At 35.2% G+C, this 15,913-nt stretch overlaps 1 protein-coding gene across 2 annotated transcripts; it reads left to right on the top strand.

Annotated features, from left to right (window-relative positions):
- Nucleotides 1-173: 173 nt before the first annotated feature.
- On the top strand, nucleotides 174-14,708 carry cep78 (centrosomal protein 78). Of its 2 annotated transcripts, none has more exons than XM_059503167.1 (16): nucleotides 174-275; nucleotides 1,257-1,517; nucleotides 7,352-7,521; nucleotides 7,995-8,067; nucleotides 8,245-8,348; nucleotides 8,508-8,682; nucleotides 8,774-8,887; nucleotides 10,012-10,076; nucleotides 10,160-10,253; nucleotides 10,333-10,435; nucleotides 10,588-10,630; nucleotides 10,810-10,947; nucleotides 12,060-12,137; nucleotides 12,214-12,368; nucleotides 12,498-12,627; nucleotides 14,102-14,708. In XM_059503167.1, exons 1-16 carry the CDS (start codon nucleotides 206-208, stop codon nucleotides 14,441-14,443), a joined length of 2,115 nt encoding a protein of 704 aa, XP_059359150.1. In that variant the 5' UTR covers nucleotides 174-205; the 3' UTR covers nucleotides 14,444-14,708. The 2 variants fall into 2 exon arrangements, with proteins under 2 accessions (XP_059359150.1, XP_059359151.1); XM_059503168.1 differs by having other exon boundaries at nucleotides 221-574.
- Nucleotides 14,709-15,913: the final 1,205 nt, after the last annotated feature.

Genomic DNA, 15,913 nt, shown 5'->3' with positions numbered 1-15,913 from the left:
TCTGATGCGACCATACTGATTTCTGAATAACTAGCAGTTTGATATCTATAATTTATCAATTTGGACGGATACAGCATATCATACTCCAAACAACATTCAAACAACAGAAAAGCGAGTTATTGTTTTGTATTTCTCCATAAGCTGGCTCTTTAAGAGACGCTGTGCTGGCTCCCGCCAGCAGGTGGCGCTGAGCGCAGAAGCGCAGATGGAGGTTGACGCGCAGAACGAGACGCTGCTTCTCTTTCAAACCGCCGCGGTTTGTTTTGACACGCTGGGTGTGTTTTCAGTCTCTAGAGTGGAAACCACGACAACAGCACTAACAAACAGCTAACAAGCGTTTAACTCTTTTAAAGGAAAAGCCTAAATCAGCTAAATCAGCTTTAAACCGCTTGCTGTAGCTCAGACAACACCAGATTCATTATTGTTATTGCATGTGCGCGTGCACATAATACAAAAAAACGATAAAAGGTGGAAATGTGACGAATATCCTGTCCAGATTAGCTATATACACTTTATTTTGGAGTGAATTTGCATTTCGATGTGAGTTTAACCTTCAGCGATCCGGATCTAAAGAGTAAGTGAGAATTGTTTTCTTGTCAGCAGAGACAGGCCTTCTGTATTATAATGTTTCGTTTAGCTGATGGTTTCATTCTTGAAGTGATTTACAGTAGATTTATTACAATACAAGACTCCCTGGTGTGACCACCAGAGGTTAAAGTGGACGCTTTCTGCACTCATTTCATTTAATTAACGTTATATTTTAATTCCACATGATAATGGATCATTGTCTCTCTGTTTGTGCTAATGTAACTGTTACCTGTGGAACATTTGAGCGTTAATAATCTCTTCTGTGGTTGGCAAAATAAATACACATCCCTGTACCTTTAAAAAGAGCATTTATTATGCAAATAATACTTTTGTGCAAACTGAATGTAATGTTTTTGGGCTCTTAAATGCATGTTATTTAAAATTAAAAGAATTGTATTATACTTTACATTTATATTAAATACAGGTAGTTTACTTTAGTGCTTTTTGAACCACTTAAGTACGTCATTATATGCAAGTTAATAATTACTAATTGTTTTCATTTCTGTTGAAATTTGTATGTCATTTATTTAAATATGTGTAATTACACATTTGTAATAATTTAGCATTTGCCATTTATTACAATGAAATGTATTAACTTTAAATGTAATATTTAAAGTTAAAATGTAGATGCGACAGCAGATCTTACATTTTTCCATTATTTGTCTTAGGTTGCATGATGCTGGAACCAGCACAGATCCGTCGGAGAGGTGCTCAGGATTTTGAAGGTTACTATGATCAGGTGTGTGCGGCTCAGGGATCAGCTCCTGTCCGTGCATTGAAAGCCAGCCTGAGTCGGGGGATGTTAGAGTTTAACCCTGATCACATCAATCTGACGGACTGGACGCCCATCCTGTCAGCCTTGGCCATCAACAAACACCTCCAGCATGTTGCTGTGAAGAGCTGCCACCTCACCAGCACTGGAGCTCAAAGTTAGTTAACAGACAAGTGACAGTAGTATATGGCAAGCCGTTTTAACATTTAATCTATAAACTGCACTAGTATCTAATTTAACATTAATAATACTTATTTTTTAGATACTAGTATATTTTCCATTAAGTACTAGTACCTATTCATTAACTACTAGTGATACTAGTGCTTATTTATTAGGTATTAGTACATATTCATTAGATACTAGTACTTATTGGTTAAATACTAGTACTTATTATTAGATACTAGTACTTATCTATTAGATAATAGTACCTATTCATTAGATACTAGTACTTATTTCAGTAGTTACTAGTAACTATTATATTGTTACTAGTGACAAATTTTACATTTTTGCCATTGACTTCTATGGGGATCCCTCATTGAGATATCAGCTATTTACTTTTGACTAGTATATGAATGCAAGTCTGAGGGGATTTTGTAAAAAAAAAAAAAAAATTCCTGAATCAAATCGTGAAATTAAAACCATGAATCAAACCGTGAGTTGAGTGAATCGTTACATCCCTACTAGTATGTATTCCATTAGTGACTAGTACTTCATTTTTATGTACTAGTTGTTATTCATTAGATGCAGACAGTACTATTGCAATAATTACTAGTCAGAAATTAAAAGATTATATCATAAAGCAGAATAACTACGAGTCCCTGTTCATTTGGATTTATCTTTAACCTCATAAAGAACTAGTGAGAATGTATTTAGAGATATCTTAATTTAAACAGATTATTACATATACATGGGTACATCTCCACCGTCCAATCAGAGTCCACATGGTAATACCATACATTAATATATTTAATTAATTTGATTAAGTAAGGCTAACTGGCTTTGTATGTTAGCCTATCTTGCTAATTGGTTACCATGAAAACACAAGTAGGGCTGCAACTAACGATTATTTTGATAATCGATTAATCTGTCGATTATTTTTACGATTAATCGATTAATCGGTTTATGTACTTATATTTTAGTTTTTTCCATTTTTTCCCCAAGTAAATTATTAATAAATGGTCTTTATCCTTCAGTATAGATTTTTAAGAGATTTTAACCATTTTGCACTGTTATATCCTAATCAAAAATATACCTGGAGTTGTGTTAGTAATCCTTTGTCGAACTCTTCTGCAATCAGAACACTGACCCATACTCTAGCAAATTTCACAAGGAGATTTAAAATAATGTTTTCACCATGGCAGTCCTAAGAGCTCCTAAAGTAGTTTAACATCCCGAACGAAGCTTATTAAGGAACCTTTTAGAACATATTTTCACTAAGAATAAGGATAAAACAGAATAAAATTGCAGTGCATTGTATTTTATTATTTACTGGGAAACAGCTTTATAGCTTTTGCTGAGAAATTGTAAACAATCCTTCGAATAAAGTGCCAGTGGCATGAAACCTGAATGGAACTCACAATTTAAAGTAAAATCCATCAGAAGGTTGTCCAGAAAAAAAAATTGGACAGTCACACACAAAAAACCTGCTGTGTGAAAAAGAGCAGTGAATACTTAGAAAAAAAGTGCATTTCAAATATCTTTAAACATTTACCTCTGTCATTCAGTCATAATTAGGCTGCACGACTGAATTTTGAACTGGTAAACTACAAACTGATCACAGAACATGTTTGTAAAGCTTTTAATGTTAACTGTTAAAAAGCAATGTTATCAGCTTTTACGACTAAACATTTGCGAACAACATTGTACTGGAGAATCTGCACAAATGAAAGTCTTAGGGGCCGTTCACAAATCGCGCCTAAAAACGCGTGGAAAAACGCTAGGCGCGCTGCTTTCTCCTTCTTTCCAAAGCGCTCGCGCAGAAGCGCCCCTGAGGCGTCTGCCTTTGATAAGCAACCATGACGTGCTCTCTCCTTGAAGACGCGGAAATTTCAGCAAAGGATAAATGGATTTGCAGCTCAAAAAATCGCTTGCAGTAGCTCTGTTACTAAATTTATTTCAAAATGGAAATCCATATACAACTATGATCAGCTGTTCCTTTCATCTTGACTGAGCTTTTAACGTTGTTACGGGAAAGGATGAAGCTGATTGGTTAGTTCTTGTCACATGACCCGCGATGCGCTTGCAGCATTCTGAAAAGTTGAGATGTTTTTAACTCGATGCGGTGCGGTGTTGGAAATAACGAACTTGAGCACGCAAAAGACGCGATATGTGAACATCCCCTTAAACAGTTCAGTAGTGCAGAGTTTACAGGTTACTCTTCTTTTTTGAAGGCTCAAAGTAAAGTTCTCCCACATCCCGCTAAATGCTGCAGAGACGCTGTTCGGGAAGCACGTGACATAAACGAGGCCAGCTATTGGCTATTCGCAACTTCTCCTGCTGTACTGGCTGAGTAAAACCTCTGGTGGCTCATTACTGCCACACTTTGGTCACCGCAGATTTGAAATATGCACGAAATGAGCCGTTTACGGCAAATAAAAGTTATTTACCAACGAATCGATGACTAAATTAGTTGACAACTATTTTAATAATCGATTTTTATCGATTAAATCGATTCGTTGTTTCAGCTCTAAACACAAGGAATGTTTACAAACCTGGTGTCCAACAAAAGTATAATGATGTAGTCCGTATTCACTTCACAACATCAGTCGAGTCTTTTAAAATAACTTATTTTTGTGATCTGGCATGGCTTCATTTAACAGAAGTCAGTCTTTTGTTCGTTATCTGGCTCGGCTCGGTGTTCATCTTCAGTTCTCTCTTCACAGCAATTCAGTCAGTGTACTGTTTGAGTAAATGAATTACTCCGGGATATTGGTTTGTTTTAACTCAGAGGGAGTGTCAGCCACATTAAAAAAGTTAACAGCTTAAGTCATTTGTGGATTAATGCGTATTAGAGATGCGAACCGTTTAAAACGATTCAGTTCGATTTGGTGAACTGAATGATTCGTTCGCGAACCAGATATCCAGCTGCTTTGTTTTGAACTCTTTCACAACAGACACGGAAGAGAAGACAATGCTGAATAAAGTCGTCGTTTTTGCTATTTTTGGACCAAAATGTATTTTCGATGCTTCAAAATATTCTAACTGACCCTCTGATGTCACATGGACTACTTTGATGATGTTTTTCTTACCTTTCGGGACATGGACAGTAGACCGTTCACACAGTTTCAATGGAGGGACTGAGAGCTCTCGGACTAAATCTAAAATATCTTAAACTGTGTTTTAGGGCTGAAACGATTCCTCGAGTAACTCAAGTAACTCGATTACAAAAAATTATCGAGGCAAATTGCTCTGCCTCGAAGCCTCTTTTAATTTAATTTAAATCTCACGTCAGGTTCTTTCGCAATGATTGTTTTAATGTGACACAACGCGTTTACGTCACCCACAAAGCGGAAGGAGACAAGCGCTGCGTCCAAAGTCGCATACTGCAAGGAGGCAGCAATGTTTTGATTTGAGGGCGCGGGCAAACGTAAAGAGAACGTCGTGGCGTGTGTCCATTGCAAGATAGAGCCACAACTAGGGCCCTATGATTTCCGCAATGCAGAAAACGCGGAGGGAATCACGGAATCCAGTCATAAAAACAGAATTTACAGTTTAACGCAGAATGGCACGGAATTTGCCAAATTTTGAATGAATTAATAAAAAAATAGGTCATTGCACTTACATCAAATCACAATATGGACTAATATCTGTAAATATTAAGCCAGAACAGTCTATTTAAATATGAATCCTGCTTGTTCCGCATGTCTCTGTTAAGGAATGGAGCAGAAGCGCGTCTTCATTCATTAAACACACGGAAGCACGCGTGACGCTCCGGTAATTCAGCCTCTGCGGTCTCACTAAATGAGGATGTGAACACATGAACAACATCTCCAGAACTGCTCTGACAGTCACTTCATGAGCATTTAACCGTTTGATTTGAGTAAAACTAGCGTCACATCACATACACAGAGCTGTAAAGGTACGTCAACCCGTCAAAATAAAAGTCCTGTTTTAGACAAGTATTTGCCAGAGATGTATTACTATTGTTCAGCAGAATGTACATAGCCTACTACTAAAAAAAAATATCAAACATTATTTTTTTATTATTTTTTATTATTTAAAAAAATTATTTTTTAACAGTAAATCCCCTTTGTTTACCAAAAAGTTAAGTTTGCTTAATTTTCAATAATTAAAAGATAAATTAAATTAATGTTTTATGTGTTTAATGTTTAATGTGCATCTCAGAAAATGCTTTATTTAAAACCCCAACTGAATGGCACTTAATTCATCTGTCAACTTTATTGTCATTAATTCATCTGTCAACTTTATTGTCATTGTTCACAGTACAAGTACAGAGAAACAATGGGTAATAATTAAATGTTTATTTTTTATGTGTGCATTGCATTCTATGCATTTAAAAAATAAAAAATAAAAATTTCTAAAAAAGGAAACTTAAAGTTGTACATTTTAAGAGACCCAGGAGTCTTATTTTCTCTTGCATAATTAATATTGCACTTTAATTAAGCAAAAACACATTTTATCTGATTATTCGATTAATCGATGGAATTTTTGGTAGAATACTCGATTACTAAAATATTCGATAGCTACAGCCCTAGTGTGTTTCAAAGATAAATGGATGTCTTACTGGTTTGGAACGACATAAGGGTGAATTATTAATTACTTAATTTAGATTTTTGGGTGAACTATCCCTTTAAGTTCAGGATATCTATGGTCTAAAAAGTCACTAGTAACTAAATAAATAAGTAAAAGTTCATTTTTTCTTAAGAAGAGTATAATTAAATACTAGTCACTATTGGAATAAGTACCAGTATCTAATAAATAAGAACAAGTATCTAATGAATAAGTACTACTAACTTTACAAAAGACACTAGTACCTAAAGAATAAGTGCTAGTAGTTAATGTAAAAGATACTAGTATCTAAATAATAAGTACTAGTGCCATGAAAATAGTTACTAGTATGGCTTATAGCAGTGGTTCCCAACCTTTTTCAACTCGCGGCCCAAAATTAAGTTTGCTTAATTTTCAATATTTAAAAGAAAATCTAAATGAATGAAAAAACATTTCATAAGACTATTTTAAGAAAAATTTAATAAATGAAGTTTGAAATATTTTTATGCATTTAAATAATTACACATGCTAAAAAAAAATCAAACATACGGTGAAGAAAAATAAACAATTTCATAGGGCCCTAAACATGTATTTTTTTTTTTAACTTTTAATAAATTGCTGTGAAAATGTATGTGTTATGATTTAAATTAATTAGACATGCTTTTTGATTAATACAGTTAAATTTAACCATTAAAAAGGAGTTGAGAAAAAAAATAATACAAAAAAATGGAATTTTGAAAAAAATTCCTTAAAAAAAGTAAAAAAGTACAGTAAAGTGATAAGTAGTGAAGTTACTTTTCAAATGCAGTAACTAGTAAAGTAATCTAATTACAATTTACAGAAGTAACTAGTAACTAATTACATTTTTTGAGTATTTACCCCAACATTGTATGAACAATATTATTGTTTCTTTTAATAGTAATTGGCGGCCCACCTGCAATACCTCTGCGGCCCACAGGTTGAAAACCACTGGCTTATAGAATCAATGTTAAAACGGCTTTCCATACACAGTATCTGTTTTATCTGTTATAGTGCACAAAATCTGTTGCAAATTCATGTTATGTAATGTACAGAATGCCATCTAGAATATTTTTACAGCCGAGCTGTTGTTATAATTTCATTACATTGCAAAGTAAGTAATTGAAATTAAATTACAAAGAAACATATTGTGTAGCTGTGCTTTAGCTGAGAAAGCTGTCCTGGTTCATCAAAACTCATCAGTGTGGTAAGTCTTATGATGATGGAGTGTCTTTATCTTCTCAGGTTCTTCCAGGTCTCATAGTAAGAAGAAAACCCCTGTGATTCATTCCAAGAATATGACTTTTCAGTTGTGCAAGGCTGTGCAAAAGTGCCTGTGTGAGTCAAGCAGCCTAAAGACCCTTCAGCTGCACGGTTTGCCACTGAGAGAGAGGGACCTCACGGCTCTCACAAAGGTGGAGTGAAATATTAAGCCTCTCTTTGATAATGATTATATTGTTTATAATGTGTGAATGGTTATATAATGTATAATGATTATAATGTGTTAATGTTTGTATGTATGGATGGATGGACTTCTTTTTTTAAATTAATCTATTAATCTTTTTTTCTACTTTTTAATTTGCTTTATTTAAGTGTTTTGTTTAAATTATTTGTTTATTTTAGTTGTTTTATTTCTGATGTTTTTATGTATTTTATTTCTTATTTATTTTATGTCTTCTTTTATTATATATTATATTTTATTTTATATTAAAGCCCTTTATATTTTGTTTTAATGTTTTATTTGTTGTATTTCTTTTTCTATTGATTTGTTTTGTTTTATTTTTCATTTGTTTCATTTTTATTTCCTTGAAAAAAATGTTTGCTTTTTATTGTGTTTTTATTTAAATCCTATTATGTATTGTTTAATTAACATTGTAAATTCTCTTAGGGTTTAGCTAAGAGTGTGTCATTGGAGTATCTGTCTTTAGCACACTGTCCAATCGCAGATCAAGGTTTGGAAGGTGAGTTAAAATCACCACACAGATTATGACATTTCATTCATTCATTCCATGCCATTGATTATCTGTGAAAAGCATGTGCAAATGTTGTATGCATATATTTTTGAATATGCTGAATATTTTATGTTTGAGTTATTAATGCAAAAATGTTTCTTTTTGATGTATGATTCTGTCATTCAGTCATCTGTCAGAGTGTGAAATATTCCTCAGTGATTAAGACAGTGGATTTCACTTCCTGTAATATCACCTGGCAGGGAGCGGAGCATATGGCGAACATCATAAAGGTACAAGTTAACATTTGTTAACATTATTCATTCCTGGAAGTCTACGTAAATAAATGAATCCTCCAAAAGAATTACCTGTGAAAAAAAAAAGATCTGCTTTAAATGTCATGATAAAAAGTTAGAACCCCCTCAGACTGATGAGACTCATCTGTGGTTTAGCACCAGGCAATGAGACGGCATAGCACGGCGTGGGTGGAGACTTTGCGCTACAGGAAAGCAGAGTTTGAAGCAATGAGCGGACTGCGCAGAATCACTCTCAACGACAACATCCTTATCGGAGACCGAGGAGTGACGGCACTCTCCCGCGAGCTTGCAGAGGACCTGTGGGTCAAAGGTTTGACAAGTCACTCTTCCACACATACACGTACATATACTGTATAGCAGAAGCTGGCAGACACCCACATTCCTGTGTTATATTCCCCTAGCGTTGGACCTGCAGCGCTGTGGGATCTCCAACGAAGGAGCTCGAGTTCTAGAGCAGATGCTTCAGTCCAATTCCACTCTGTGTGTTCTTGATATCAGGAGAAACCCGCTTGTCGGTAATCGATCCAAAGCATTGATACATGACTACTCCAAATCAGCACTACACTACCATTCAAAAGTCTGTGGTCAGAAAGATTTTTTATTAGAAGAACAGTAAGAATAGTACTACTTTAAAAAGTAAAACTTTTAAATATCTATTTTCTATTTATGTATTTGTTTTATATATATATATATATATATATATATATATATATATATATATAAGTACAGACCAAAAGTTTGGACACACTTTCTGATTCAAAGAGTTTTCTTTATTTTCATGACTTTCATGAAAATTGTAGAGTCACACTGAAGGCATCAAAACTATGAATTAACGCATGTGAAATTATATATGGAATTATATACATAACAAAAAAGTGTGAAACAACTGAAAATATGTCATATTGTAGGTTCTTCAAAGTAGCCACCTTTTGCTTTGATTACTGCTTTGCACACTCTTGGCATTCTCTTGATGAGCTTCAAGAGGTAGTCACCTGAAATGGTCTTCCAACAGTCTTGAAGGAGTTCCCCGAGAGATGCTTAGCACTTGTTGGCCCTTTTGCCTTCTGTCTGCGGTCCAGCTCACCCCTAAACCATCTGGATTGGGTTCAGGTCCGGTGACTGTGGAGGCCAGGTCATCTGGCGCAGCACCCCATCACTCTACTTCTTGGTCAAATAGCCCTTGATGCCTTCAGTGTGACTCTACAATTGTCATAGTCATTTTGTGTCCAAACTTTTGGTCTGTACTGTATATATATATATATATATATATATATATATATAAATAATTTAAAAGGTTTTCTCAAGAAACATTAAATATTTTAATTATTATCAATGTTGAAAAAAGTTTTATTATATTTTTGTAGAAATCTTTTCTAATTTTATGAATCTTTTTACTGTCATTTTATTTATTTATTTTTACTGATTTCTTACAAACTTTTGAATGGTATTATACTTTTTTAGCATCTAATATTTTGGTGCATTTAGAAATACACTACAGTCATAAAATGGGTTGTGAATGCAGTTTTATGTTGCTGTAATATTCTAATGAACAAAATGATAATGGTACCTGATCAGCAGTTGCTCTGTGAGACAGCAAGGTGGACCTCCAAATCACATTGTTTTGTCATTTGTCTCTTAGATAATGATGTGGTGAAGGCTGTGCTCAAAAAGGTTCTCATGAACACTAAAAGCCATGACTCGCAGGTCAGACAACTTTTGCATGTTTATGTGTTCTAGTTGGTTGGGTTCTGGCTACATGAACTCATCGTCGCTGTGTTGTGTTTCAGTATCTGTGGCTTAAACCTCCTTCTCCCAAAAGCACTCTTGATCAATCACGGCAGTCAAGGAGGAAGAATGCAGGAAAAGCTACATATCGAATTGGTATGTGCAGTATTTTGGCTATTTTTATTTGTATTGTTCTGTAGGTTCTTTTGGACCATTTAAAGGCCGTTCTGTGCAGGATCTCGCCGATCGTCATCTGTGAACTCTGTGTGGAGGCCTCCTCGGCCTGGTTCTGTGGGGTACGTCCCATGGCGCACCGCTGCACGGGCTGGCTTACAAAGGTCAGCACTAAGATGTTTGCAATATTTTGCAATTGTAGGATAGATTTCAGACAGGTGGAACAGGAACTGTTCCAGAATGTTTTAGAAGGAATTCAATCCTTTTCCATTGAAGTCAATAAGATGCGTAAATGTGTCTCTCTGTGTCCATAAAGAGGTGCATCACAGGCTGATGGGCTGACAGACCAGAGTTTTCAAGTAAGGACTGTGTTTTTATTATATATTTAGTACACCGACTTGAAAGTTGAGTCACATTTTTAAAAACTCTTTCGTTTTAGTGTTATGGTCCTTGCACACGGAGTCTGAAATGTTCGTATGAATTTTTTTTCGTATTCATCATCCTGTGTTGAGGGTGTTATGATGTGTTTCTTCATCAGAACGCCACCTCTGTGCGGGTAACCATTGAGACGGGGTCGGAGTCGGAGGAGCTGGATGGTGCAGATGTACCGGGTCCTCGGGAGAAAATCACAAGCTGCCAGTTCAGACGACTAGAGCGGGAGAATAATCGATTACAGGTGCCGCAGTAACAGTCTGTCCAGTTGTTCTCTCTCGTCTGTTTACTGAATGAGGAAGCTTGAAAAAAATTTAATTGAAAAGTTTTTCAAGAGGTCACATGGTTACTGTAGAGAAGTAAAGAAGATTTTTAGCTAAATCTGTGGTCCTTGGTGATTCACCAACAGCTGCCGTCACTTTGAGGGTCGAAAAAGCATATCAGGTGGCACAAAATGAATACCTGTGGTTCCTGATGATATAGTGAGGTCTTGTTCAGTTTGTGCAAGAAACTGGGTAGATTAACAGTAAATTGTCATTTTTGGGTGAGCTATCCTTTAAAATACACTTTTCAGATTTTCAGTTTAATTAAATTGGTCCACTAAAACTTTCCATCATGCATCATGTGAGTATTACTTTCTCTCAGTTTTTGAGGAATGAACGTCACGCACATTTCCACTGCTTCTCATATAATGTACTGTATTTGTATAGTTTAAAACTATTTAGTAAAGCTAATTTTACGGTTAGCCTTGCATGTATTTTAAATGCACACAAATAAAAAACACGTTGCATAATTTGACAAAATCACCAGTTGATTTGAAATGCACACCTTTTTATTGTTTTCTTAATGCAACATGAATCTCAAGCTCTTCAGTCACACTGCTGTAAACAAGCACACCAACCTAAAAAAACAAAACAAAATTAAATCATTTGAATTGGTGGTAAAATATATAAATAATGTTCATTCAATAAATATTGTAATGGCTTCTGTTTATAGTATAATAATCATGTCATTCTCATTTTTATGATTTCTTTCCAAAGTTTGAAAACTAAGACTGCTGTAAAATGATTAATATAATTTAATGAAAAGTAGCGAAGATAAATAATATTGTGACAAAAGTTGCAATTTTAATTGTGATTTTAACAAAAAAACAAGCTCAAAGTTAAAGTTGTAGTATACAGTGACATAAGATTTTGATATTTTGTAATCTAATGTAATGACAATCATAATAATTGTTATTCATATCTATAATTAGTTGTTGTTTTTTTTGAGCGTGGCTTAAATGTATGAGATGTTAAATGGTTTGGTGCCACTGTGTATACAGGACAACAGTGCAGTTCCTCTCTTCACACACAGGTGGCGCTGGAAGAGTGTCGTCTGAGGCTGGCAGAGGAGAGGAACAACAGACTCAAAACCAGCTCTCGTCTGGTGGAGGTGCAAGTCTCCCCAGTTATTCTGCTTGTAAAATGAAAAGTTACGTGGCTCTGTATTAACATGTCTCTTCCTGCAGCTTGAGCTGGAGAATGAGCGTTTGCGGCGTCTGAATCAATCGCTGTCTGAAGCCCATCTCAGCACCTCTGTTCTGGAGGATGAACATTTGCTGGAAAGCATCGAATCCTCCTTCCAAAAATTCCACGCGTTCCTAGATCTGTTGAAAGACGCTGGGTCTGTCTGATCTCACATTTGACTAATATCTGCTGAATGATTTATGCATTACTGTTTCATGAAGTCTTAATGCCATACTGTGAAACTTCAAAACTCTCATTGGCAATTTGATACTTGGCTGTTTGTTAGGCTTGGCCAGTTTGCATCTATGGCTGGAATAGACCAATCAGACTTTGGGCTTCTTGGACATCCTCAGCTCTCCTCAACAGAGAGGACACACGTCAGCCAAGAAAATGAGGAGAGGAGGGAGAGTTCAGCAGTGAGTAGAAATAAGAGAAAACAAAAAAAAACATTTATTTTATTTATTTGTTTTTTTGTTGATTTGTTTTATGATTTATTAACTACTAAATCTGCACCTGTGGTATGGACAATGACCAGATACGTTTGCTACCATTTATCCTTTTTCACTATGTCAACTTAGAAACCATGCATGCATATCTTCAATTGTTGATTCACTGTTTTGATGGTTTTGTGGGACATATTTGATATAAACATTTATGCAATTACTTAGGTGTTTGTACTTGGTTTGTGTTTCTGATTCTGGTTAATTCCATAATAGTCAATGAAGTCCTCCCTTATAAATTTATTTGTGATGAGTCCTTCTGAGAGTTCTCGGTTGGAAGGTTACAATGTGTACACATTTATATCATATTTATATCGTTTATATTCTTATATATTAATATATAAACATAATATATTTTTCTCAAATATATGCATGCATGTGTTTGAATTTATCTATACATAAATATACATAGTATACATGCATATGTTATATAAACAAAAACTTTTATTTTGGATGCGATTCATAGTTTTAAGGCACTAATATATATAATTATATTACATATAAATTTTTTCATTCAGTGAGGATGTATTACATTGAAGAAAGACAGCTGAAAAAACATTTATTACAAAATGTTTCTTTCAAAAATAGTTCAAAAATGTATTTAGTAAAAAAACATTTATTACAAAATGTTTCTATTTCAAAAATGTATTTTGTAAAAAAACATTTATTACAAAATGTTTCTATTTCAAAAATATTTCAAAAATGTATTTTGTAAAAAACATTTATTACAAAATGTTTCTATTTCAAAAATATTTCAAAAATGTATTTTGTAGAAAACATTTATTACAAAAGGTTTCTATTTCAAAATATTTCAAAAATGTATTTTGTAAAAAACATTTATTACAAAAGGTTTCTATTTCAAAAATAGTTCAAAAATGTATTTTGTAGAAAACATTTATTACAAAAGGTTTCTATTTCAAAATATTTCAAAAATGTATTTTGTAAAAAACATTTATTACAAAAGGTTTCTATTTCAAAAATATTTCAAAAATGTATTTTGTAGAAAACATTTATTACAAAAGGTTTCTATTTCAAAATATTTCAAAAATGTATTTTGTAAAAAACATTTGTTACAAAAGGTTTCTATTTCAAATAATCAAGTAATGTTTTTTTGCACAGCAAATCAGTATATTAGAATGATTTCTGAAGGATCATGTGACACTTTGATCACAGGAATAAATTATATTTTACAATATATTAAAATAGAAAAGAGTTATTTATAATTGTTTTAATTCTTTTTTTTCATCAAAGAACTGCAGCCTTAGTGAGCAGAGGAGACATTTTTGGAAACAATAATAAAGATTTCAACACCAAACTTGTAAATGGTAGTGTATTTATTGATTGTTTTTTTTATATTTATTATATTTTCATTTCTCTAATCACCACACAGATGGCCGACATCGCTCAAGCTGAATCCAGGACTCATTCAGAACCTCCTGCTTACACTGAAGATGTTCCCCGGCCTCTGAGTCCAGTTAGCTTGTGTCGTGCCTCCCCATCTTTACAGGAGCCGCTTGAGTTTGAGGCCCCTGGGAGGAGCCGAGAGTCCTCGTACTCTTCAAAGCAGCAGCGGGCCGACGGAGGCGCTCTCTCAGTCAGTCCTCAGTCCACAGCCTCAGAGTCCTCCAGAGCCAACGGCTCCGAGTGCTCGGCTCTGAACTCCAGAGCGTCTCGTCTGTCTCCGCTGGGTTCAGGCAGACAGAGAACTGCTGCTGGATCGGTTGGGCTTTAGAGCTAAAACAGCTGGAGAGATCTTGGTTATCGTATAGATCTTCTCTGGAACTGTCACGGCTGCTGTCATCTTTATCTGTGTTTTGAGAACCAGACTGACAGAATACTATTATTAGTTGTTTGTTTGAGAAGTTGATGTTCTGCATGACATTTTAGGTACAAGGTATTAATGCTGTTTAGTTGTATAGACTAAGAATTTTTATTTATGGTATGTTTGTAGTCTAGTGACACTAAGGTTATTATTTAAGAGTTTTTTTTATATATTTTTTTTTGTGATTGCTAAATTGATATTTTTGATTGATTAAAAGCAGTGACATCAAATTTGCAATCTTCTAATTGTTGCAATGATTTTTTTTCTAGAAATCATTTTGTCACGCTGTCTGGTCTCTGTTTCCCTGGGTGTCCACTAGTGGGCTCACTTCCCCTTAGGCACCTCACAGTAGGCACTACAATTCCCACTAGCCTTGTCCCTTGATCACAGTAATTGCACTCCTGTTAATTGCACCAGGTGTCTTCACTTATTAGTCATTAGCCTCCCTATATTTACCAGTCTTTTCCTGTTGTCTGCATGGAGTCCTTTCCTTACGTTTCCTTCCTTTCCTTCCGTTACCCAGTATTCTCGTCTTCCGAGTTCCTCGTATTCCGAGTTCTCATGTGAATATAAATCTGTTTTGCATGTCTTGTGACCTGTCTAGTGCAATACTTAAATTTTTGAAGAATGAAATTTGTTAAATGGAGTCTTTGAATTTGGCAGGGTGCTATTTTATTCAAAAGTACTTGTCACACTTTATAATTCAAGTTTATTTTTATAGTGCTTTTTGCGATACAAATTAATACAATATTAAGTAGTAGCTTATAAGTGGTGATCCGTTTATGTGCATATGACACGAATTTTCAGAAAAATTAATACAAGACAGTCATCCAGACGATGAGCATTATTAACAGCAATTATAATGTGACTGCATAGTAAGTAGCAATATTTGTTAGTTCTGTATGTTGTTTCAGTGTTAGCATCTGAGGTCCTCTGAGGGGTCAGCATCATCTCTTCTCAGGTGTTCTGGATCCAGACTGGAGCTTGTGTAAATCCGTGGCAAAACCCTCCGTCCCTCCCCCTGATCCTCCGCCGGTCCACCTCCCTCCTGGGTTCCTTGTCTTTGTCTTTCTCTCCGTTTCCCTCTTAGGACCTGGCCCTCCATCCCTCCCCCTGATCCTCCGCCGGTCCATCTCCCTCCTGGGCTCCTTGTTTGTGTGTTTGCACTTCTTGTCTCTTGGCGCTTTTCCATTACCAGTACCAGCTCGACTCGGCTCGGCTCGGCTCGCATTTTGCTCCGTTTTCCATTGCAGATAGTACCTCCACAATAGTACCTGGTTGTCATAGCGACGCTGCAGGAAACTGCCGTGACGTAATCTTCTACGCGACACACACCCGCTACCCGCACACACAGGACAATGGAGGAAATCGAGTGCATGT

This window comes from Carassius carassius, chromosome 21 (genome assembly GCF_963082965.1).
Source record: "Carassius carassius chromosome 21, fCarCar2.1, whole genome shotgun sequence".
NCBI lineage: Eukaryota > Metazoa > Chordata > Actinopteri > Cypriniformes > Cyprinidae > Carassius > Carassius carassius.
This window is presented reverse-complemented; position numbering and strand designations above follow the sequence as displayed.

Excerpts from the sequence above, each read along its gene's own strand:
- cep78 (XM_059503167.1), top strand. The coding sequence starts at position 206 with ATGGAGGTTGACGCGCAGAACGAGACGCTGCTTCTCTTTCAAACCGCC. Across the intron at positions 276-1,256 it reads GGTTTGTTTTGACACGCTGG|GTTGCATGATGCTGGAACCA; the intron begins GTGTGTTTTCAG and ends TATTTGTCTTAG. Across the intron at positions 10,631-10,809 it reads TGACAGACCAGAGTTTTCAA|AACGCCACCTCTGTGCGGGT; the intron begins GTAAGGACTGTG and ends TTTCTTCATCAG.